This window comes from Apteryx mantelli, chromosome 29 (assembly GCF_036417845.1).
Source record: "Apteryx mantelli isolate bAptMan1 chromosome 29, bAptMan1.hap1, whole genome shotgun sequence".
NCBI classification, from domain to species: Eukaryota; Metazoa; Chordata; class Aves; order Apterygiformes; family Apterygidae; genus Apteryx; species Apteryx mantelli.
Window position 1 is genome coordinate 2,888,840 of NC_090006.1, and position 26,218 is coordinate 2,915,057.

General features: G+C 38.9%; 1 protein-coding gene across 3 annotated transcripts in view; it reads left to right on the plus strand.

The window, feature by feature from the left end:
- Nucleotides 1-3,564: 3,564 nt before the first annotated feature.
- The window catches only part of LRRTM4 (leucine rich repeat transmembrane neuronal 4), a 222,136-nt gene continuing 199,482 nt past the window's right edge, over nt 3,565-26,218 (plus strand). Inside the window, exons 1-4 of one of the 3 annotated variants that reach the window (XM_013954468.2) lie at nt 3,565-3,724; nt 3,973-4,182; nt 6,269-7,864; nt 9,246-9,588. In XM_013954468.2, coding sequence (XP_013809922.1) covers nt 4,179-4,182; nt 6,269-7,821 — 1,557 coding nt within the window. In that variant the 5' untranslated portion in view covers nt 3,565-3,724; nt 3,973-4,178 and the 3' untranslated portion in view covers nt 7,822-7,864; nt 9,246-9,588. Of the gene's footprint in view, nt 3,725-3,972; nt 4,183-6,268; nt 7,865-9,245; nt 9,589-26,218 lie in introns of those variants that run through there. The other 2 variants (XM_013954460.2, XM_013954475.2) reach the window with 2 other exon arrangements.

The following is a 26,218-nucleotide window of genomic DNA, read 5'->3' on the forward strand; positions in this document are numbered from 1 at the left end:
GCAGTGCGGTAGTTCTTTCATCCTTGGTGGAAATCAAATGAAGGCCACTCATCTTTATGAAGTGCATGTCATGACAGAAACTGTAGATCTGTTGTGGAAATACTTTGTTTAGGATTCCTGTCTTCCTTAGGAGGCCATACTGGATGGCTGTAATTATTCTTCTTGTTTCCTGAAGTCTCTGAATCTGTCCCACAAGTCTAAAGGCTTTGGTAAAGCCTTGAAAATGCAACTCAAATACAACCTAATGGCTCAGTAGATAGAGGCGAAATATAGAGTACTATTTTGCTGCTTGACTCCTGAACTTTGAAAATTTGGATCTGGCACTGCTGTGGGCAGGCCCAAACACTTAGGTTTACTTATTTTTATGTCTTTGTCACTAAGGAGTGTTTAGAATAAACTGTGTAGGAGCAATGCAAGTCTTAGAGATCTCTCTGTAGGCTGAAAATGAGAAGAAAATGGCCAAAGATCATTAGCTCTTTTCCTTCCAGCAGTAGTTCTGCAAATGATGCCACTATAAAAGTTAGTCAGGGCTGTAAATTTCCAGTTACTTAACTGCTACTACAGGTGATTATAGATAAGTACTTCTCTTCCTTGCAGGCATGTTGTGAGGGCAATTGGTGTTAGTACGTTTTGTAAAGTTAGTGCACCATTTAAGTATTATTTATTATTGATTCTTATTAATTATTAAGTATTTCTGCATGGAAACAAACTGGTAAGCAGAAAAGCTCAAGGCGAAACCTCCAAGTGTGCTTGACAGAATACGATTGAAAACAAAACAAAAAACACCCACAAAAACCCCAAAATCAGAGTGTTGTGAAATCACAACTGTTACACTGATCAAAAACTTAAGCAAGTGCAGTTTCATTATCCTGGAGGAGAAACTATAGTTCCCAGTGCACACAAACCTATTAGAATGGATAATTTTTCTAGGTAACTTGTGATCGAGTGGTAAGAAACTTTGCCAGTTGGACAAGGATTGACTGAGCACTTAGGACATTTCAGGTTTCTCTCAGCTGTATGCAGATTCTCTGTATCTCTTAGCATTCTATAGAAATAGAACAAAACCACAATCAGCCATTTTCATCCTCCTTTCTTCTATGATTTTTTTCCTTTTAGAGCCACATATCCAGACTGGGTGAAAATTTCCCGTTTTCTCATTCCCATTCCTATTGGCAAATGTTTTTGTTTTCTCTTTGTAAAAAAAAAAAAAAGTCAAAAAAATAAAATACTTTTATGGTGTCGAGTGAAGCTCACTTGGTTTTGGCTAAGGTACCAAAAAATCATTCTTAGAATTTATGGTATTTTCAGTTATAATATCACAAGATTTTTATGAAAACAAAATTATTTAAATCTTCCTGTAGAAATGCAAATTTTTTAGTCTCAGTAAGGGAACAGCAATAGGATAGTGTATGGCAATGATGCTTCGGTTCTCATAGGGTTTAAGGATACAGGAATGCAGGAAAGAAAGACCCTGAAAATTGGTACAGTTTCTTTAGACATCCACTTTCCTCAATTCAGTTTGAGATCTGGCAGAGTTTCAAATGGATTCTTCTGGAGAATTGTCAATACAAGGTATTATGACTGCACACTTTAGCTTTTACCTTTATTAGGAAATTGTATCATGAATAAATATGAATGTTGACTAAAATGATACTGACTGTAATGCAGATGTAGTTAATATAGATATGGAAAAAAGTATTTGCAGCATCATTTATGGTAATTAAGTTCTGAATTTTGTTTGGGGAAGGTATGTATTGCTAGACAATTGAGTTTATAAATTATGTTTAATTATGATAGCTTTTTCTTATGCAGATCAGTCTCTGATCAATGGATAGTGCCAAATTCTCCTAACAGGACAAATAAAAAAATCAGATTTTTTTTTTGTTGTTCGGAAGCTTTGAGATGTTGCAGTCTGGATGCAGATAGTGGAAAAAAAAAGAGGGCTCCTGTGCACTGTTTTGGGGGGTGGGTGAGTGTGTTTTCTATGGAGTTGAACCGTTTTGCTTGTTCCATGTTGGATGGAAATCTGGCAGTTGAGCAGGTGATGGAGCTGGGCAGGAATGCCTTCATTTGGGGCAGATTGCAGGGACAACCAACTGTCTTTTGATTTGAGCAAGGAGTAAGAAAATTAAGGAGCCCAGCGTCTGGCCTTGAGTTTTATGCAATTTTCATTTCCGTTATAATAGTAGAATTACTGGTAGTGGTACCCGGAGACCTCAAGCGCGATGAGCCGAAGAGCACTGAACAGGATGCTCTTTTGTCATTTGGGGCGTTATTTAAAAAAAGGCACAATATAATGGTTAGTTGATGATAGACCTTACAAAAAGCATTTCCACCAGTTTGGCATCTAAACTTCAGATTTGGGTGGGGAATTGTTTTTAAAATGCCTGATGTCAACGGAGGACAGGGAGAGGAGGGAGCAGCTGGACAGACAGCACCAATAAATAAGCTTTTGTAAACTGGGTTAAAGATGCTGGAGTACGGTCTGGTGCTGGCCAGTGAGATGCCTGCGTTTTGCTTTGATACCAAAACCAGTACATCTGCGTTTGTGTGGGGGGGGTTCCGCTGAGGCTTATAGTCCCTGCTGCTCCTGGTTAGTGGCGCTAGCCCCCAGTAACTCAAAGGAGCTCTGTGTGGTACCGCACTTGCTCCAGATCCCATTGACATCTTTCCATTGAACTGAGCGAGAATTAATTCAAGCCCTAGTAAGCTGGCCAGGCAAATAGCAGGAGGTGAAACACTGTACAAGTGTAATATCCGAGATCACGCTGCAAAGTGTGTGGCTGAAGTCTGCTGAAATCCGGAACAGCACTCGTGTCCGCTAGAAGTTCCAGCCTGTGCCTAGGGGAGGGTTGGAGAAGAGAGATTTAGAAGAAAAGAGGTGTCAGTAATTATGCATTACCAGCTCTGCATTATATATTGAACTTTATATGTTTCTGATAGAAAGCACTTAGCCAAATTACCACAAAAACCCCAAAAAACCCAAATCATGGTTTTCAGTGTTTACATTTTGATTTGGTGCATTTAATTAAATTCCTTTTTATGTGGATGATGCACATTTATATATTTCATGCTCCCCAACCCTTTAACATGACTCATTTTTAATCTGCAAACACTCTTTTTCCTGTTCTCACCCAGTGAATAAGGGAAAACAAACAGTTTGTAATGTGCATGAGAAAAATATTCAGGTCAGGTGGATTAGAAGAAGATCACGTTGCCGAATGCCCGGGAAACAGGTGTGTTATTTAGTGCTTTACACTCACTGCAAGAAAATCCACAATATAAACATTCGGCAGGCTAGGGAAGGCAAAGGGGTCCAGACTGGGATGCTGGTGGGCAAAGCAATACTGTGTCTTTAATTTTCTTTTCTGAAAGAGGAAAGTCTGCATAGCAATGACAGGATCAATTGTTCATGCCTTTAATGTGTGATCTGTTTTCTCCAGTGGAGGGCACTCAGTGTATCACAAACTAGAACATTAGCACCAACAAGCTCCAAAGCGTCGTCGCTCTCTGGAAAGCCTTCCGAATTAGACAAGAGCTACCTCTCAGCACAGCTACAAAACACTTTAAACCTGACCAGCTAGATGGATAAACCTGTCCGGCATAGCTTTTAACCTGGGGTCCTGCACAGCACAGAAGGCCTGCTTGCTTCAAGAACTGGAAAGCTGGAGGATGGATTGCTGTGGCTGGGAATGGCAAAAGGCAGCAGAATAAGAAATGCTAGGTACCGGGAAAGATTTTTTGATTCCTCCCAGAGAAGTTGCTTTACCTTCCCGGTGTGCTATAAGCTTTTACTTGCAGATTGCCAATTAATGCTGATGGCTCTCTGATGACTTACACAATGGCTCTCAGAGCATAGAGTCCCTCCCTACCCCCCACCCCCCTCCATCCTTAGTCCTGTCTTCCCCACCCCCAACCCCTTCCCTATCCTTTCCCTTCTTCACCCCCAAAATTCTTGCTTGTCCTCCTTAGGGAACTTTGTGGGGGTTACTGGCATGCACGCTGGCTGGCGGCGATGCGAGTGGCAGCCGTGCTGTGACATGAGGATTCTGATGGTTTAAAGGAAAGAGACCAGTTTTAAAAAGCGAGAGGCAGAGGCAAAGGGAAAGCAAAAAGGAAAGAGAGAGAAGACGGCAGCTGGAGAGAGAAAAAGGAGGACGTTTTTTGGTGACAAAAGGATGGGTAAGTGAACTTTTTTTGTTTGTTTGTTAGCACAGCTGCAGCTGTACCTTGTGTTTTTCGGTTGGATTATTAGCTGTTCAAGAGGGGGAAACAGTCTAAACAGCAGCAGTGCATTCCTTTGCCAGGTGACTCACTGTACTTGCTATTGTATTTTTAGATCGTGTATCCCCCCTCCCCCTATACACACACACCTTTCCTCCTGCAGTGCTTTTATATGTAATTAATCTGTAAATGCATGCACCGAGTTAAGGACTGTAGAGAGTACATTCACTGTCTGTGCAACCCACCCACACACCTGCACATATATAGATAAGTACATATATGCATGAGGCATGCTCACACAAAATCTCTTCTGGATTTATATTCATATTAGATCAGCCTGTAGAGATATTATTCAGGCTGTCAGAAAGGATTGTTAACACTTTGCAGCAAGTGGGAAGCAGAGGAGGAGGGGATGATTTTGTTGTATAGGTGGTTTTGAAAAGGCTCATTTGGTCTTTGAAAAGATACCCCTAATAGAGCTGCTAGATTTCCAGCAGTCATTTGCCAGTCTTATTTTCTCAAGTGTGACAGGTTTATTTCCCTCCCTCCTTCCCCCCCACCCCCAAAGTCTATAATAGCCAGAACATATTTCTAGCTGGCTGCTGCTGGCACATAGGCAGAAGCAAAAGATGAGGATTTAAATTAAAAATCTAACCATTAAAGTGAAAGGCAGAGACATATAGTCAGGGGCATTTTAGATTAGGAATTATTTTACTGATTGCCTCTTGGTTTAAAATTGGAAAAAATAACTGCAGCACGAGGTTGGTTTTGAGTGAGAGTGTGTGTGTGTATAACAAATAAAGTAATTATTTGTAGAGGAGATACTGGCCCTTAAAATATTTTTTATTGGAAGAATACACCTTAATTATTAGCAAGGTTGCAATTCTGGACAGAGACATTAGTCCTAAAATTATTACAAACTAAGGAAAGTGTGTGTACGTGTGTTGGATTCCCCCCTGCCCCTTTCATAATTATTCAAAGAATGTGGAAAATGTGATTGTCCTCACATAACAGCATTGGTACTATATGATAAATTTGACATCTGAAATGGAAAATCTCAGAATGAGTAGAGCTGTAGAAGAGAGAGGGGAGTTGAAATACGGATATGCCCCCCTAAAGTTTCTACATTTTGCTGCTCTTAAAGCATTGTTTGTATGTAAGTGTTTGTATGTGTATTTGCATACAGTATTTGAAATAAATGTATATACAAGGTAGTAAATGCTTAGATTTTGACAGCTATGTAGATAACTGTATGCATATGTGATAAGACTATGATCCTTTTTAAAGTAATATGTCTGTTACCAATATCTAGCTGTTGGGGTCCCATGCTAGTGTTAAATGGTGTGCTTCCCTAGTATTTGAACTTGATTTCTGTACATCTCTTTATATATTTTACGTACATGAAAATACAGCTACTCTGAAAAAAAAAAAATCACCCAATGCAAAAAGTAAAGCTTTGCTTATTGCTTCATTTTTTACAAAAAGTACACATTTTAAAGGTGGGTCAAACTTTATGATAAATTGATTTTGCATTGTACTCCTTACAGTAATTTTGAGTGGAATTGAACTTGTAGTTGCTTTTATTAAGGAAACGTTTAACAACACATAAATACCAAAAGCTTTGGCTCATTTCCTTTCCAGCACTATGGAGCATTCAGCACAGTGACTTGACAAATATGTTTATTGTTAAAACCTCAGCATCTAGCGATAAGGATATACCAACTACATTGAGAGATGATATACAGGAGAACAAGTGAATAGAGAACAGGCTCCTGATCCTTCTAAGGGATCATAAATCACACAAAAGTAATTGAATAACAGAAGTGATACTGGTGATGGTGTGGGCAGCAGAGATGGCAAGCCAGAAACTTAAAGCACAGGCATTTATACAACAAACAGTGCAAGAAAGGAGGCAAACAGGTTGCCTTTAAAATCCAGTGTTTCACTAATATTTTATTAGAAAGCCCAGTGATGGTAGTAATCTGTTGGTGATTTATTTTGGTAGCTTTACAATGCGCATTTGTCTTCTTTTTTAATATTGTAGGTTTCCATTTAATTAAACAGCTGAGAGGCATGAGTGTGGTGTTAGTGCTACTTCCTATGGTGCTGTTTGTTATGCTTGCGGGGGCTCAGCGAGCTTGCCCCAAGAACTGCAGATGCGATGGCAAGATTGTGTACTGCGAATCTCATGCATTCAGAGACATCCCTCAGAATATTTCTGGAGGGTCCCAAGGCTTATCGTTACGGTACAACAGCATTCAGAAGCTTAAATCGAATCAGTTTGCTGGCCTGAATCAGCTCATATGGCTTTATCTTGACCATAATTACATCAGCTCCGTGGATGAGGATGCATTTCAGGGGATCCGCAGGCTGAAGGAATTAATTCTAAGCTCCAACAAAATTACCCATCTGCACAACAAAACATTTCACCCAGTCCCCAACCTCCGTAATCTGGACCTCTCTTACAACAAGTTGCAGGTATTGCAGTCTGAGCAGTTTAAGGGCCTTCGTAAACTCTTGATCTTGCATTTGCGATCCAACTCGCTGAAAACGGTGCCGATCCGAGTTTTCCAAGATTGCCGAAACCTTGATTTTCTGGATTTGGGCTACAACCGCCTGCGGAGCTTATCTCGAAATGCTTTCGCTGGCCTTTTGAAGTTGACAGAGCTCCATTTGGAGCACAACCAGTTTTCTAAGATCAATTTTGCCCACTTTCCACGCCTCTTCAACCTTCGCTCCATTTATTTGCAGTGGAATAGGATCCGGTCTGTTAGCCAAGGGTTAACATGGACTTGGAGTTCCTTGCACAACTTGGATTTATCAGGAAATGACATCACAGGGATAGAGCCTGGGACGTTCCAGTGCCTCCCCAACCTGCAAAAGCTGAACCTGGATTCCAACAAACTCACCAATATCTCTCAGGAGACCATCAATACCTGGATCTCACTCATCTCCATCACTCTGTCTGGAAATATGTGGGAATGTACTCGAAGCATTTGCCCGCTGTTTACTTGGCTTAAGAATTTCAAGGGAAATAAAGAAAGCACTATGATATGTGCAGGCCCTAAACATATCCAGGGTGAAAAGGTGAGCGATGCTGTGGAAACATATAATATCTGTGCTGAAATCCAGGTGGTGGTTACTGAGAGGTCGTATCAGGCACCTAAAACCGCCCAGAGACCTGTCTTTATTCCTAAACCAACCATTTCCAAATTGGAAAGCAATCAACCAACATCTGTTATGCCAACCACTTTTGCAGATCTCCCAACACCTGGAGTGGAACCAGAGTATGAGCATGTTTCCTTTCACAAAATAATTGCTGGGAGTGTGGCCCTCTTTCTTTCTGTGGCCATGATTTTGTTGGTTATCTATGTGTCATGGAAGCGTTATCCAGCCAGCATGAAACAGCTCCAGCAGCACTCTCTCATGAAGAGGCGAAGGAAAAAGGCCAGAGAGTCTGAAAGACAAATGAACTCCCCTTTACAGGAGTATTACGTGGACTACAAGCCAACAAACTCTGAGACCATGGATGTATCAGTTAATGGATCTGGGCCCTGCACATATACCATCTCTGGCTCCAGGGAATGTGAGGTATGAACCATGATCCTCCTAAAACCATTTCAGCTGCTGGGAAGGAGAGGTAAATGTTTGAAGATCTTGAGGTGTCTCTAATCACTAGAAAGATTAATGAGCTCTTTTGATTTGGGGTTTGCTCAGTGTGAAATGTGATCTCATTAAATTATAACAGTTGGGGAAGTGACAGTGATTATTTCAAACAGTTCAAACTGATCCAAGAATGGATTAAGTTGAAGTAAACAACTGTGATAAAGTCAGTTGTTATTCTCTTCTCATTTGCACCCATTGTGTTATCAGTGGCTTCAGAAGAGTCCCATCTTTTACATATTGGTAGAAAGAGAGGAGTTTGAGAATCTTTTCTGTTTTAAAAAAAATATGGAAACCTCTTTACTCTAGGCCTGATGTCAAATCTCGAGGGTGTTCTCATCTATTTAATGATAATGCCCAAGATTTCCTGCGTTTTTCGTTTGTTTCAGAAATAAATCTAAGGATCACAGGACTTTAACACAACTTTAGCGTTAAGCACTTGTGTCACTGGGTAAGGCAGAACATACATGCTTCCTTATTAAGTTTGCTGAACTTGAGCCTTATAAAGGACATAAGTCAAACAGTACATCTGCAAATATCTGGGTTGGGAGGGAGGGATTGGATTTTTTTTTGTTTTCGTGTAAACTTTCAGATGTTAATGAAGGCTTAGCTTGTGAGACAACTCTATTGGTTATTAGAGTTAATAGTTTCACACATGTAAGACCATGTTTTTGCTCAATAAGTACATGGAAAATACAAATAGGAAAGCCCTCGTTGTTTCTTTGTCTGTTGTTCAGCTTTGCCAAGAAAATACCATACTTTTTCACTGCTGTGTTGTAAACGACTCTTTCTCTGCTAATGCATGTGTAAGAAATGGTTTTACTTTTGAATATCGTTGCTTATTTCTGCCTTATAAGGAGGATTTGCATGATTACATTTCAGTACTTTTTACTTAACCCTGCATGTGACGTGGCGTTAGGGGACTGTGGTGGATTTTGCTTCCTTGGTTGTGGACATCCTGCCTGAAAATGTTTATAGGCCTGTTGAAATTTATTCATATCCATTTCCTCAGGTTGGGTTTGATTAGAGTAGATTTGACCAATGTCTTTGACAGGCAGCGTGAAAGATGTGTTAAAATCGAGTAGCGTTTAACGGGCTTCAATTCTGTGATCCTGATTTCTGGCAGGTGGATGTTTTGCACTTTTTGAAAATAGAGCGTCTTTAAGAGATCTTAGATTTGGCACATGAAACCCCTAGCTGATTTTGGACCCCAAAGAGCTGGGGTAAGAACAAAATAAAAGTGAAAGATTTGGGGTTATTTTCTCTGGAGCAGTGTCGTCTTCAAAAACAAAGACCCTTGTAATTTTTATTAGTATCATGTTTACGAAGGTTTTTTGTTTTTTTGTTTTTGTGAGCAGCACAAGTGGACAATATCTGACACAAAGTTATTCTGCATTTCACTGGATGTCACGGAGCAGGAAGTTGACCTTAAAGGCTGTCTCCTCTTGTTGCTCAAGTTTAACACCACTGAAGTTTCATTAGCTTCAATAAAATGCTGTTTAATTTACACTGGTGTGATTTGGAGGACAGCTGAATCCCTGTGCTGTAATTGAAAGTCCATCAAATGTAACCATAATCTGTAATGGAATTTGGATCATGCTCCTAGTGCACAGAAGATGCAGTGTGTCTGATGTTGTTTGGGAGACTGAAATTCAGATAATTTGGATTATGGAGGATAAACAAGAAGCTAAAGAGTCCTTCCAGGTCTAGTAACAGAAGGTCAGTATGGCATAATTTCTTCATGGTAATGTCGGTCGTTAGATACGGCATTAAACACAAGGGGACCCCAGTTCACCTGAAGCTTTCAGGTGCTATTACAGTACAGGACCAATTTTACTCATTTACTCTGTTCAGGGATGTAAACTTAAGCTGCTACTTAAGTTTGCCGAACTCATGCTGTGTATCCTGTTGTCTGTGGGATTGTTGGATGTGGTATAAATCATGGTAAAACTGTATTAAACGTAATGGTGCTGTCCAGACTGTGACTGCTAGGAAGTACACTCTGTATTTGCAAGGTGATTTATTATCCATTGGCTATTAGCACAGAGGACTTCAGGAGACGTAAAACAGCTGATAGTTGAAGACACGTGTAACAACCATAAGCCCCCACTGAAATACTATCGTCAGCTTGGATTTAACATTCTTCGTCTCCATAGCTACAAGATTCCACTTGTAAAAGGATAGATATGCACTGTACAGTACTCACAAATTGTATGAAAAAATCTTTGTGGTATCTTCAGCAGTGAAAAGGTTTTATGACTGGGGAAAAAAAGAAAATGGAACACCTCATTATTAATACTTAATTTACCCAGACATACATACTTCTTGAAAAATTATTATTTTGTATGAGCGAGGCATAGCTCAGGGCCATCCTCCTATAGGTCTGGCTGGCTCATTCATCGTGCTCAGACGGAGCTTTCCCAAAAAAGGACTATTTAGAGGGGAGAAGAATGTCTGGTTATCAATATGAAGGCAGAGGGTTTTTTCAGAATTAATTGCTTAACTTCTTATTGGTTCTACATTTTTATTAATATTTTTTAAGTCATTGCGTGCCTTCAGGTGTCTTCTCCCCACGCACACAGTCCTGTTCTCCCCTGTAAGCACCTTAGGTGTTCAAAAACCTGTCTGTTTTGCTGGAAAGAAATTATGGCTTAATTCCATTTTAACGTGGGAAAGATGCCTGAAAATCTTCCGTCGGTAGAAGTTGGTGATAATGAATGGTTTCCGAGGGTGTCCTAGGGTTGTGTGGGCATACCTGTTACTTTCCCAGTACTGATCTTGTTTTTAGAAGTGTCCAGCTCATCTCAGACACAAACCACTTTTTTTTGTGGTAGTACTGGTTTGGAAATAGCAAGTTCAGGTATTTATTCAGGTTCATTTTCACAGCAGGTAAGCATGAGCAGGGTTTTTAATTTTTTTTTAATTTTTTTAATTTTATTTTTTTTACTTCAGGGGGATTTCTAGCATATAAAAAAGCAGCAGAGGTGTTCAAGAGCTGCGCTGTACTGGGTCTTATACTGCAAGTAGGGGAATGGCAGGTTCAATCTGCATTTCTCCTTTTTCAAGTCCATGCTTTTTGAGTTATTTCTTGTACTAAAGACAGCCAGAGTCAGACCTGTAAATAGGAGTAATTCTCTTGGCACCAGTGGGATTATAATCACTGACACCTGGCCCATGGTATTCTATTTAGTCTATTGGCAAGGCTTTCTAAGGTAACTGGACGCTTATGATTTTGGCTCTCACCATCCAGTTAGCAGACTGCTGCTGTCTCATTTTGATCTTTGCTTTGTGCCTGTGCATATTCTTTCCTCTCTCTTGCGTATTTATTTGTACATTTGCTGAAGATGTGGGAGCAGTAAAAAGCAAGTTCACAAACCAAGCTGAAATATTATGTATTTCGTACATATCACACACACAAAATATTTGCATATAGCACACTATGAAGTTATGTGGTGAGAAGGAACTTTGCTGCAAAAATGTTTCCTTGTTTTTGCTAGAAGATTATTCATCTACTATTTCTCAGCTATAAAAGAAAAAGCAATCAACCAACCAAGCAAGTGAACATCTTTTCTAAGCACAGTTGATGTGAAACCCTTTGAGAGACAATTGACACAGACCCTGTGATGTTACTTTTTACACATTTGCTTCTTGCTGTCTATCCATACCTTAATGTTTGACAAACAAGCCCACCTGTTCACATGTAAGTACGTCTCTGTTGTGATGCTCTTGTGTTTTTCATTGGAGTGAAAACCAGGGCAGTTGTCACTTCTATTCATATGTGCTCAGTCAGTCACACAAAATCATGTTAACTATGATTTCTGCTTCCTCCTCTCTTGCCAGTGGGAAGGAATGGATCAGTAAGGGAACATAACATATGCAAACATGGGGGGCTGCTCTTAACCTCCTCCTTTTGAGCCTAATTTAAGAGGAAATGTTGACATACCCGTAGTTTTTATTATTTATTTATTAAACACCATTAAGGTATTGTTTTGAACAAGATGCAGAAAGGAAAAAAACAAAATACTGACTATGGCTCAGAGACTGTTTAGTCCGAGGTTCCAGTTCTGTGTGGGCTTTCATGCTTCTGTCAGTGGGCTTTGGCAGGACTGCCTGGGGTTAGGCATGAGCTTCTGGGGAAGTGCAACCTCGTGAGAGAGAGAAATCACTCAGTGATTTGGTAGAATTTTTTTTTAAGACAGTGATACTCTTTCCTTTGGTCATTAGTCTTACATTTATAAGGAATATTTAGCAAGGGCTTGATGGCCCACCTCTCTTTCTCCACCTTCCTACGATTATCGAAAGACCACAATTTTCTGCTTGAGACAGAAGTTGAAGGGTGAATGCAATGAAACTTCATTATAAGCTCTGTGTTTGTTTTGGGAAAGTAAGCGAAGGCTATGCTGACAGTGCTTCTCCTCAGTACCGTATATCTGAAAGAAATATGTCAGGAATGGTTCAGAGGTGAAATCTTTTAGACATAGGGCCAGTCAGAGGTTTGAGGAGGAGGTAAATTTTAGAAATTTCTTCAGGTTTAGAGCCAATGGTAGAGATTTATGTTTGTTAGTCTTGAGACTTCGTTACTGCAAAAAATTGTCAGTATATAGAAAAGCGTGCCATAGAAGTACTAGTAATATAGTAATAAATGCACAGGGGCAAAATTTTCCAGGGCTCAGCACTTGAAAAGGGTGAGATTTCCCAAAGATACTTGTTACTGAAATGACTGGCCATATTTCTGGAAGAACTCAGCCAGCTGTGCATCAGCAGCAATTGAGACCTAGGCTGTAAATCTCAAAAAGGAGCTGCAGGAGGAGGTTGAACATTTCTGAAAATCTTACTAGGTCCATATTCAGGTGCTTGGGTGGGAGATTAGCTTGTCTGAAATTTGGTTTTACAGTACAGGTGCTGCTGAGACCTTGAAAAAGTGACTTGCCTGAGATCATGCAAGAAGTTAGTGGCAAAGGAAGGAGCTGAAGCCCCATCTCCCAAGCTTTGGTTAGGCTTGGACCTTTCCTAACCATGTTGCAGCCATTAAATGTGTTCCACTCTCATTTGGAGGCTGGCAAATAATTGAGAAAACTTGAAAATTGCTCTGAGTCATCCTCTTTGCACTACAATAGCCAGCCATGGGCTGGGAGGGTAGCTGATAGAATTTCATCCTCCCTGCCTTCCCGTCACCTCTTTGTCTACTTCCCTTAATTTTGCCACTTGCTAGAAACATCACAGTTTGTGGGGTTTTGCTCAGTGAATACTGATGGAACAGAGCAGATGCTGCATCGCAAAAGCTTTTTAGAAGAGAAGAAAATACTTGTATTCCTGTTCTAATCATTGCCTGGGCCCTGTGAAAGATTTCTGTGTTGCTGGAGTTGTGACAGATAGAGTTTGCCCTCTCCATCTCCTTTCTCCTTTTCTCTCACCCCTTCTTTTTCTTTTGTGGCAACTCTGTGATGTGCTGCCAGTATTTTAAGGAGGGAAAAAAAATCAATTTTAGTCCATTATGTAGCTCATGCCGGGACAGAGAATGCTAACAGAAATAGGGAGATATCTGTTGAACCTATTAATTTGTTTTTTCTTTTAAACACAAAATCACCCCCCCCCCCCAAAAAAAAACAACCTCACTTTGAAGGAAAGAGACGATCTTATTAGCAAGTATCCTGCTGCTAGAAATGTTGTTCAAACTCTTCTCCAGAATAAAAGGGTTGACCTGATTCTTGATGTTCAAACTGTTAGCTAAATTCCACAGCCTGTTGCAGCACAGAGCAGTCTGAGCTAGTCTGGGTGCTGGAACTAACCAGAGCTGTGGACATGCTGGTTTACTCTGCTTCTTGACAGTGGTGCCCCTAGACACATACTGCTTTTAGCAGACAAGCTGATGCTGGTAGAAGAGTCCTATACCTTTCAAAGTTTTGGGACTAAGGATCATTGAGGTGGATTTACCTGTTATCTTCAGGAAGGCAACTGTGTGCTTTAGTGGCAAGAGCTGCTTGGCATAACGAAATGTGCAGCCCTCTAGTATGCTGTCTATGTTGTAAACATTTTGACATGAAAAATTCCTGTGTGATTTGTGTTTATAGCACACTAACATCCTGGTATTTGGTCATTTTAAGCCAGGTATTTCAGGACTGAACACAGATGGGCTGCAACAGTAAACATTTCTGACACTAATCAGCTTTCATCGCATCTGCCTGTTCTGCAGCCAAAGGAGCTTAGATTGCTTGTAGATCTCCCTGTCTACACAAAAGAGGACTGGATCAGTTCCTAGGGAATTCCTGGGGGGTTGTTGCCTCTCTACCTAGCTCCAAATTCCAGTTTTCTTAGGAGCCAGAGTACTCTGCATAAGGGAGGAAGATGGATGGGGCAGGAGGTTGTTAGTATATGGGAATATTGGCTTCTTGGCCCAACAGGTTTGTTTGTCTTTGCTTTTTTAAATCACATGGGTAAGTGACAAGGAAATAGAAAGCTCTTTGTAGTAGAAGGAATATGGTATCAGCCATACGATTGTCCTGAGTACCTGAATGGAAATCGCTGCACATGCAAGAATGGGGAAGGCAAGAAAGGTCGGAAGATGCCAATAATCTGTAATCTCTCGCTGTCTGTGGTACAGTCTAGCTAGAGCAAAATCCCTACCTTTGTTTCTGAGTTCAGCTAGAGATCGGTACATGCAGGCAGGGTTTTTATTTTTATTTTTGTGGTTTGTTAGCTTCATTTAAAGGTTGCTGGCGAGGGCATGAGAAGCTCATAGATGCTAGCAAGCCAGAAAATCTTTCCTAAAAGCTCTGTGGTCTAAGGCTGTCTCTGTGGCAAAGGGTTGACTTCACGCAGAAAACAGCAGGATGCTGCGAGTATGCTTGAATTTGTTTCTTCTTTGTTTTCTGTCCTTTGTGTGGCTAAAAAAAGATGACTTTTTTGCATAGTACATTTTAATCTGTAGATCTCGAAACACATTAGGTAAGTAACATTATTCTGTTTTTCAAAAATGGGAAACTGGGGCAGAGAAATGAGGAGCTTGCCCCAAGCTGCTGACCAGAATGTAGATCTCTTCCCACAGATCAAGATTTGCTTTAGTAGGTGTTGCTGAAATTTGTAAATTCTTTTGTCGTATAACAGTATTCAGCTTTCTGTCTGAACATTTCAGCTCCAATGCAAAATTGTTATATCAGGAGAAAAATTAGGAAGTTTTTAAGAGTCACTGTGTATTAAATTCATTATGGGAATGTGGCGTGTCCTTCATTGCAAAAGGCAGAGCAAAGAAATTATCTAGTGTACAAAGATTTTTCAGTATATTCGAAATAGGGTGTTTGCGGTGCTTCTTATTGCATACAGATACAAATACACACTGTAGAAAAGACAATCTTGGTCTTCAGTTTTTGGTTATATAAAAGAAAATGAAAGAACCTGGTTTATACAACAGGTTCATTATTTTTGTTCAATGTAAACTCTACTTTTCCTAGTAAACAAATACACTGACAGATTTTTTTTTTCCTGTGGAAAAAGTATGGTTCTCCTGTATGTTACTTATATTTTAATCCAATAAAAAAGCATGCAATACAAAGTGGAAAAAAAGTAAGCTCAATGTAGTTGTGGTAGTACTATTATTATCACTATTTGTGTTTGAGTAGCAGTTGACATCTCCGGGTTCAGACACTGTATGAAAATATTGTAGGATTCAGTTTGTGCCAGGAATAATAGGACATGGTGGATAATCTAAACATGGCATAGAAAGAGGAAACAGAGACATGAAGAGCAGTTTGTTTATAGGAGATGAGTTGACTAGTGAGGACTGGGCTCCAGGTTTTAAGAAAACTTTGACAATATTCTATTTATTGGATGACTCCAGCTCTCAATCATGTGTAGTAAAAAGGTCATCACATGTTCTGTGATTGGACTGTGCACAGGATAAAATTCACTCCTGGGCAGCAGGCCAGAGGAAGACCTATTTGTCACCAGATACAAGGTCTCCATGGGAAGGTCAGTCTCACTAGTAGTGCCTTGCTCTCTAATTTGTCCTAACTCCTTCCCCCCCCCCCCCCCAAACTTTTCAGATGCATACAATGTCTTTGATGAATAGGCTTGAGTTGTGTGTTTTTACTCATTTTCAAACTGAGTTCTCATTAGAAGTCAGCTGCTTCTGTGTGATGGCCTCTGAAACCTCAGATGATTCTTCACTGCTCTCATCTTTTACTAACACATCCATTTGGATTATCTTTGTGCCCTGATGGATTTTTTAAAAGGAACCAACAAGGCCATCAAATTTCTGTCTGGGTTCAACTAGCCTTTGTTAACATTCTAAATCATCTTGGCCCTGAAGTGTGCTGCTTTTTAAAATTTAGAACGATATGGTTGCCTGAAGCCTCTCCGCGTGTTATTTAAATCATCATAATTGTGGTTTCTTGAGGCTGGCAGATTATAAATAGTTTCTTTCTCCTCTTCTGCAGTACTTTGGTATGAATGACAAGCAAAACCACTATTGTTTGAACTGTACATCTGACACCGTCCTTCCTATCTAGACTCCATTTCTCAACTATTATTTGATTGTCCTGAAATAATTGGCAGTGTTGTTCTTAAGGCTAGGCAATTACCATGTACTTTTCACATTATGTGAAGATAAGAAAAATGATTTTTCAGGGTCATCATTATCTTCTTAATTTAATAGAATGTGTATTAGGGAGGACTAAAAGTCAGGACAGGTGTTTAGTGTCTGTACGTACACACACACACACAAAGAATGAGTCCTAAGAGTAACACGTTTCAGTCAAAATTTTAGTTCGATGTATAATGTCTCGCCTCATCAAAGATTCTGTGGAAGTAAATGTCTCTGTGTTCCTTATATAATTCTCCTTTATCACTCCTACATGCTAGGCCTTCACCTGAGAAGAAACATAATTTCTGTGCTGTAGTTGGTGAAAAACAGAACAACTTATTAAGAATAATTACAAATAGTTTGGAAACAAACTTGAACAACAGTTGTTTTCATCCTTATTACTAAGAAAGAGAAGTACTACAAATACTGTAGTTGACCAAGAACTTGTACAAAACTATCTACTCGACTTTTGATCTAACTGATTTCAAAACAGATCTCTCTCCAAAATGTGTGAGAATGAGGTAAAAATGATGTTAGTGGGAACATCCTTGAGCTGGCACTATACATAACCCACAAAAGCATTTGCTCTCCTTTAATGTAGATCTGCACACTGAAACTTACTCTGTTTTCAGCTCTAGTTCATGGAAGAAGCTAAGGCTAGATCTTAGTCTGATACCGTGGACCCTTCTTGCTCTCCCACTTGTGCAAAGAAACTGAACAGCTGAGTATAGAGGTTTGTCATACAGACTGGTGTAATTTATGTAGAAGAGAGTGTCTACACAAGAAGCTCAACCCTTTTTTGCATGCCTGGAGGATGTCCCTTCCCCTTTGTGGTTTGGAAAGCAGGGTCATTCCCCAGTCAGCTATGGCTGCAAGCCAAGATTTAGGTACCATTCTAAACTCTGCTGTTGGTTTGTTGTGTGAGCTGGGGTAGATTCTTTCATTGCAAACTGTCAAATAGTCAAGGGAAAAATGAGAGCAAGGTCACATTGACTTTCCTTAGGATTTGAGCATTGAAACCAATCCTTAAATCCTTGAAATTTCTCATGTCTTCTTCCAGTCTTTGCCCATCCCAAGTACTTAGACTGAGGGTCAGTTGGGGAGGATTGCCTTTCACACTCTCCATACCCAGGGGCTAGCAGAACGGGGTTGGGATTTTAGCTACTCCTGTAGCATAATAGAGGAAAAAAAAAGTATTGTCTGGAGCCTTAAGGGACTCGTACTGAGTCCATTTTGTTCTGAGACCCTGTCTGAAGTGGTCTGCTTTGTCTTGGCATGGTATTAGCACATGCCTATTTAGTTCTTTTAAAATGTCTATACTATATTCAGATGTATTAGAGACTTACTCACAGCTACTCAGGTGCTCCCTTGTCCCTGGTAGTTTTCTGCAGTGAAATTGCATGATTTTAATGTAAATTTCTGATCCATTTTTTTCCCCCCCACAGCATTATCATTTTCTTTCCCAAAGCCTCTAACTCATATGTTAGGCTCTGGTTTAAAAAGCTGCATGAATGTTGCATGCGAAGTGAAATGGGGTGATGAAGGCAGCTCTTGTGTTCTTGCAGTTGGAACACAAATTGTTCAAATCAGACAAGGCAGCAACCTACTAGCAATTTTGAATTAGTAGAAATTTTTCTTTGAAAACAAAATCTATGCTATTTTCTTTGTCGTCCTTTATTTGTTGATTATATTAGAAGTCCCAAAGTGCATGAAGCTTCCGAAGTCTAAAGATCCGATTAACCTTTTCTATTTATTATTAGCTCCCAAACACTTATTATATTAGCCTTTGAGAACAAGGTCCAGACTTCTTTGTTTTTTCTGTAATAGACAGGGGACTAGAATTAACATTGATTCAATGAATTTCAACATAGGTTATAACTAAAAGGCATGCACAACATAATATATTTCACTACTCCTCTTGTCTAATGAAGATTGAAGAAGGGGGTGTTTACCCTGATACACATCAAAAATTTTAAGGCTAAAAGAGGCTTTTAGCCATCTGTTTTGCTTTCCTGTATATCAGTGGCCATGGAACTTCACAAAGTTGCTTTGCTTATAAGACCAGTAGCTTCTTTTGACTAAAAAGCACCTCCCGAAAGTCACCCAGTCACGGTTTGAAGACTGCAAGTTAGAGAGAAAGCTCCACTTCCCTAGATACGTTGTTCCCAAGGTTAATAACCTTCATGGTTGAGAAATAAATTGTTCAACTGTTAAAGTAATTCATTCTCCACTATGAGATTAAGCTAATCTGAGAGGAAGAAGTTTCTGATATTTAAAGCACAGTAGTATGTGGCTCAGGGTGTCTGAGCTCAATATTCATCCCAGGAAAGTGAGGTTACAAACAAAAACACGCCCAAAAATGTGGATGCTTGCATACTGAAATTTCCTCACTCCTAACTTTCAAGAAATTTACATTTTAATTGAATGGTTATAGAAAATACATTTTTATCCAAATTGCTGAAGTAATCAGTTTTGCAGCGTCTCTCTCCTTCTCATAGGTCTACAGCTTCTGGTCTCTAACTCATGATCCTGCATTACTTTATGTTGTAATTCTCCATTGGTGTTCCATGCAGGGACCATCTATTCCTGTGTGTTTATAGCTAGTGTAGAAAAATGGAGACATATTATCGGATAGATTGAAGTCAGTGACAAAGTCCCCCATTCATTTCAATGAAATAATGATATCAGCCCCAAGGTAGTGACATTAAAAATGGTAGTAGTTTCTCATCCTTTGAAACACCAGTTAAGGTGCATCACCAGAGCAGTATGTATTAAGCTTGTATTAACTTTGCAAATCACTGAAAGATTTGTGTATGCGAAAGCCCCTGTTTGTAAATAAAGCTCAATATTATGTTACTGTATTTTAAGATTAGTGTGAATTCTAAAAGTTCTGTTTCCTTTATTATTCTACATAATTTAGCAAGTTACTGTATACGTGCTATAAAACTCTAAAGTTGGGCCTTTTTTGCTTGCTAGTTTTAAAACGGCCTAAAGAAAAGGTTCTTTTTTTCAAATGTGGTAGATTGGTAGCTTAGGCTACATAGAATTTTGTTGTTTTGATTTTGATTAATTGTTACGATGAGCATATGATTGCCAATGATTTGTTCAGTTAACTATGCATCCATAAAAAAAAATGCTCTTGTAGGATATATGTCATTCTGGAATAAGTATAATCAAGAACATCTGCAAATACAGGATTTCAGTAATTGAACTGAGGATGAATTGAAGGCATTTGTCAATGATCCCAAGTCTGCCTTGTTTTACAGAAGTAATAAATGTTCCAGTTATAGGTAATTAATTAAAAATAGTTAATGAGCCCAGGAGTCCAGGAATTGTACCGGTTTTCTTTCTCCCACTATAAAGTTGGCATGATAAACTCCTGAAGATATATTCAAAATTGATGCCAGAAGAGTATGATAATGACCAAAATGTTTACTGGAACCAGCTCAGCTCTCAAGTTATTTCAGGAGTCAAGAATAACCAGAAATGCCATGCAGGATCAAGCTCCATTTAAAACTTTCTTGCAACACTCCTGAGCTGTTTATGTCCAGATCTTTCTCCTTGTCTCAGTTCATCATGCTGTTCTCTCCTTAAAACACAATTTTCCACCTTCTACCTAGCTCTCAGCATTGCCCTAAGTATGTGGTGTCATACTTCTCAGTGGTATCTTCTTATCTTGCTTTGGAAAGTAGGACTTACCACCCAGTTTACTTGGGCATCTTTTAACTTTTTAAAGTGTTTTCATTCATTTACCATGATGATGTTAAGACACTGTTACTCTCACCATTTCAGGTGTTCAGAAAAAAGGCATTTTAGGGACTAGGTGATAGGAGATACTGAGCACCTCCAAGTCCTGGTGGTTTATCAGTGGGAGCTGTGTGCTAAAAATCCTCCTGGGATTTCCTGTTATTTTATATATTTCTTAACCATTCCTCTACTTTTGAAGAGCTGCAGATAAAGAATTTGCATGATTCATCAGATATTTACTTATATCTCTGTGGGATTGTATCCAGCTGAGTGTATATATTCGACTTAGTGGCTTAATTTTTAGGGACTTCTTTTAATTCTTTACTCTTGTGCAACTCCCACAGTGTTTCCTACACAGTTGATCATAATTTCTTATCATTTAACACAGGGGAAGCAGGCAGTTTTCGTCTTCTGGATGCTGATGCCATTGATACAGTTGATAACCTTTCTTCATCAGTGGGCAGAGAGCCAGTAGGTGTATTTTAGCAAAACTATACTAAGTATCCATCCTATAGGTCACCCACTCATCTAAGTCAGCTGATAGTCTGAAGTGGAGTCGGTTTTGGATTTCCCTGTTCACTGGGAAATCAACAATTAAAATGGACTCCCATAGTGCGAATCTACTGACCATTTAAATCATAATCAAATAATTGGTTCTTGTGACAGCAGAATGCAACAGAGTGATTGAAAGGAGACTAGGGGGAGGGAAGCGAGCAGGAGTGGAGGAGGGTCTTGGTGCACGCAGATGCAGCCTTAGCTACGCTTTGCGGAAAGTCTGGGGACGGAACAGAGGTCAGCAGTTACACGCTGAGCATTGGATTTCCTCTTCTCTGCTTCACTACCAAAGCACTGCAAAAAAAGAGGATGGGATTCTTCTTTTTCCAACTTGTAAGGCCCTGAATTTGCCCATACTGAGTTTCATTCCACCTTTACCATGGGACTGCTGTTTAATTTGGGGCATACTAATTCAGGTTTCCCATGCTTTTGTTTCTCCATCTCTAAAATGGGAATAAGTTTTATGTTCTCTTTCTAGGTGCTGGTAGATCTGTATAAAAGCTGAGAAATCTATTTTAAGTTTTTTGGTTTTTTTTATCATGAGGTTATTTGCAGGTTGTACCCTGGACAGTAGAGCTAGGAGGAAAATATTGCAGGGCAACAAAAGGACAGTTTTTTGGAACACTTTTTTCCAGAAATATTTTTTTTTTTTTTTTTTTTTTTAAACTCATTTGAACTTGAATCTTCAAAATAGTTTGTGATAATTGTTTTCAGGAAAAAAAAACAAACCCTAACAAACCACATTCCTAACCCGGGCGATTCCGCTGTTTTTTAATACTTACCTCCAGAATTTCACTGTGAATCGATGCTTCCTATAGATGCTTTAATTTGTGAATAGAAAATATTTTTTTCAGTTAAATAGCAATGTCAGTCAGGGCTGCCAGAGGTAGGAGTTAAACGTTTTGACTTTTTTTCTTCCTCTTTTTATTACAGGAGTACTTGGGATTCCTGTTCCTGGACAAGGTCCTGCTTTGTAAGATACCTTATAGGCACAGAACACTGCTATAAAATAAAACCTTACCTGAAAGGACTTACAGTCTGTCCTTTAGGTATAACAGCATGTTAGATCATCACTAATCAGACATATCTATGATTTGAAAGATGAAAAATTATTCCCTTTAAAAATACATGCCAGCTAAACAAATGGATATGATTTCACTCCTAGCAAGTGTTAAGTCCCTTCTTTCAACAGGGTTTCCACAGAACAGTTGTAGTCTTGCCTGGTATCTAAAAAATATATATATGCTTGTGAATGGTATAAATCATGATTAAATGTGAAGCAAAATTAGTAGCAGACAATTGAATTCAGCTCAATGGAAATGAAGCTTTACTTTTGTTCATTTATATATATATATATGTGTGTGTGTATATATGTATATATACACACATAAAAATAATACCTTAATTTATAAACCAGAGTTGCACTATTTCCCATTCATTTAATGACAATACCTTTGCTGTTAGCAGCCAGATTATTATTTCAGGTGCATTAGTTTCCTGGTACTGAATTTCAGCTTGGATTTGGTGCATTTTATTTCTCTTTCTCTTCAGATCCTCCCAATAACTTTTCTTTTTAAGAATACTTTTGTTTTTACTGATAAGCAATTGTTGTTTTCTTCTCCCACCTCTCTGGAGCAGGAACGGTGTCAGGCTTGCAGCTCTGTCCACAGCCTGGGCCTTTCCGTGAAGTTTTGCCTCTGCTGAACCGTGCCCTCTGCAGTCTCTGCACAGAGTGCTGCTGCAACAGCAGCAGTCCATTTCCGCTGGCACCAGTGCCTCAGCAGCAACTTTGACAGCAGGCCAACGTTTAGAAAGGAAAGGAAAGAAAGATGGATGTTAAAAGCAGGCTCAGTCAAATAGTGCTGCTTTCTATGTTAAAGCACCTTTCTGGAGCACAGAGAGCCCTTCTGGTGTCTGATTAGTAAAGGCACAGACCCAAGCTTTGAGAGCACCGCTGACAAATCTTAACACTGTGGTTAAAAGGGAGTATTAATAGCGGGAGCTATTTTATGATATATATACTGGTGCATGTATGTGTGTCTTAACAAAAGCAGCAGAACAGAGAGTAGAAGGTTGATTTGCGACTTAAATATATAGCTATTCTGAATGTCTCATTCAAGAGCAGGAGCGTAATAAAAGCAATTATTTAAGGCAAACAGTTTGTCAGGGTGATAAATCTGGCATTGAGGTTTATTATTTTGCACATAAAGAACCTTCTTAAGAGAGAAGATAGCTTAATGACTTCACAAATATTGCTCTGGCCTTCAAATATTGATCTAGCAATCAAACGTTCAGGTGATGGGCACAATAGAACTTCCTGCATAGATGGGCGAAACGAGGCAGAAAACAAAGCGAGGTTCACTGTAATTCATACAAGTCTGTAGGAAGCAGCAAAAAGGGTGTCATTGGGTTACAACCACAGCTGTATTACATCGTAATTCAAGGAGATAATGTTGTCTGGGGACTCTGGCGATGTTGGGATGCAGCACAAATGCTTACTTGTGAGAAAGCATCATAAGCAAAGGAAGTAAGGAGGCAAAACCTGTGCTTGGAGAAGGTGATGGTAGCGACCATAGGACAGGCCACGCCACAGGGTGTCCGGGTCGGAGTTTTGAAAATGAGAACAGCCATACAAAAATTAATTGAAAACAAAGGGAAGATTGTGAGCAGGCAGTAGTGAGAGGAGTGTAGAGACTTCCACCAATATTCAGAGATTTGAATAGCCTTTGTGGGTCAGCTAGTAAATATGTAGTAAAATAGACTCTTGTCTGCTTACAAGTGGAGTTATTTTTTCATTTGTTCCCTTAGTTCTTCCTACAAAAATTTCAATAGCAAGATTGTCTAGAAGCTTCTTGATAGTTCTTTTGGCCTACAGTAATAAAAATATACATTTCTTAATACCATTTCATACACATTTGTTAATACCTTATGTGGAAGTAATTCATGATTTAGGTACAGCTTTTTGTCACCTGTTAAAATGACTAATGTTCAATGATATATTTTTATCTTTTTTTTTCTTTGAGCTTCTAGGCAAACGTGTTACAAACCTGGCAACTATTTTGCAGGAAGGTCATGTACTTTTCCTCCTGTAGATGTGCAAAGCGGGCTGTTTTGCATACAGGTATTTGTGGGAGTGTAAAATATGTAGATGCATCAAATACCAGGGCCAACTTCTTATGTTCAGAACATACAGCATTGCTTTCATCATTATTATTTTCATCATTTTACCATCATTTATTTCCAAAACTCATAGAATGTTGTGATAGGAAATAATTTTGAGTGATATTTTCAAAAAGCTCTCCATGTGATGTGGCCAGAGAGTTTTCTGTCTACTTCAAAGGTTGAAAACTGAGAGGATAAGTGAATTGAAGACTGTTTTTAAAGTGCATTACATTAAGAACTGAAACCAGTAGATTTCCTGTCCAGTTCTTCAGTCTCTAAACCATATTTCTTCATAGCCTAGCTGGGGCAGTGTTTAAGTTCTGTTGTGTGCTTATTATTAAGGATGTGAAGTTAAATTAACAGAGGAATATGTTTTTTCAGTGACATACTTTAAATTAACACTGCTGAATTCCTGTTCAGTTAAATCAAGGTTTCTTGGCCAACAAAAGCTCTAAATCCTGCCTGCGACGTGATACAGCATGTAATACGCTCAGTTTGGGTCTTACCAATCTTCCAAGATTCTTGAAAGCTTGATAATAACAAAGGAGAATTTGATCCTGACTTCCCTGAAGTAATTAATTTAAGGGCTCCTTTCTTCCTCCTCCTTCTTTTTTTTTTTCAATTAGAGTTCTGCAGGAGTCAGGTTATTTTTATGTCTATCCAATTAAATGCTCAAGCCTTTGCTTTATCCATATGCTACTGTCTGATAAGCTTTGTTTAGGACTACAACTCTGAGAGTCATACTGAGTTTTAATTCTTTTGTTTACATGTAATATATCGCTTAGTTAACGTACTGTATTCCTAAAACAAAGGTCTTTCTGTCACACGAGAAGAGTTTCATAGCAGCTTAGGGCCAGAATTACAAAGTTTTCACTGTCTCGTTGTAAATGTTTAAGACTTGCAAGCAAAACGTTTACATGCCAAAAAGTGTGTGCGTGGGGGGGTGGGGTGGGGTGATACTTTTCAACTGAAAAAAGCTCTCCCTTTTGTTTTTTATATATATTTATTATTTTCACAGCAATTGGTTGTTGGTATGGTATTTTGAATCTCCGCTGGACAGGCAGATAAGACAATGTACGGGTTAGCCATATTTCAAGCTTCAATACACACTGTGACTAATTTATTGCTATATTAAGGATATGTTCTGTGGTTTAACAAGTACTAGTTAATTATTGATGTATTTTTTAAACAGGATATAACCACATAAATAAGAGGTTACATGTGATTATAAGCAGGTTGTATGACTATATGGGAATTATAATTGATCATTTCTTAAACTATGTATTAAATATTTATTCACCCTATATAAACTATTTATAATGCATGATGGATAAAAACATACTAAAGTGAGTTGTAGTCGTAAAATGAATAAAAAACAAAATGAATGTCTGCTTCATTTAAACAGCAATTCACAGATTTAGGTAAACTGGGTTGAAACGTTCAGTGAACAAAACATTATTTTTAAAATGTTCATATTTGAGGGTGAGATATCAGATCGAGGCTTTGGAACCCATCTGTTATCCAGTTCCCAGTCTGGCATTTTAAAAAGTCAGCTCCATTCCAGAGGTATCACTTTGGATATTCTGAATCATTCAGGTTTTTTTAAACACAAGATTTGCATGGTTTTAATTAATTTAATTCAGTTAAAAACTTACTACCTCACCCCTTAGTGTAGAATCAGACATGTCTTATTATAGCTTATTCCTGTACGGAAGAGTGTTAAGCTCTACTGCTATGAGGCACCTTCATACCACTAAGACTTTGTTTACAGTGACGGCTCCAAGTTATCTAGGCAGAGAGAGATGGGAGCGGAAATGAGAATTCTGTCTGACTAAATACTTATGCTAGTGCAAAGACTACATGTACATGAAAGATCTTAGTGACTTCTGATTATCTCTGACTAGATGTTTCATATGATGCATCTAAATCCCCATATAACCTCACTGTGCTCCAGTCCAGCTACTGCATAAATCAGAGCAAGACTGACTTTTGTGGGAAATGCAAGTGCTCTATATTTCTCTGTATTAATCCATTTCTTCGAGTGCCTAAAAATAGACAATTGCTCAGCCTCATGAAGGTGAATGCTAAGATGCAAGTGTCATGATTATCATATGCAGTTGATGACATACATACATGTTAAGCTGGCCAAAGAAAGATCCTGAATGCAATACCATCATCTTTACTATTTGCATTAGAGATTGAACCCTTTGTTTCAATTGTTGGTTTGATGGTTGGTTAAGTTTGTGTTTAAGTGTTTTATTCAATTAGATGAATTTAGAGGCGGATTTT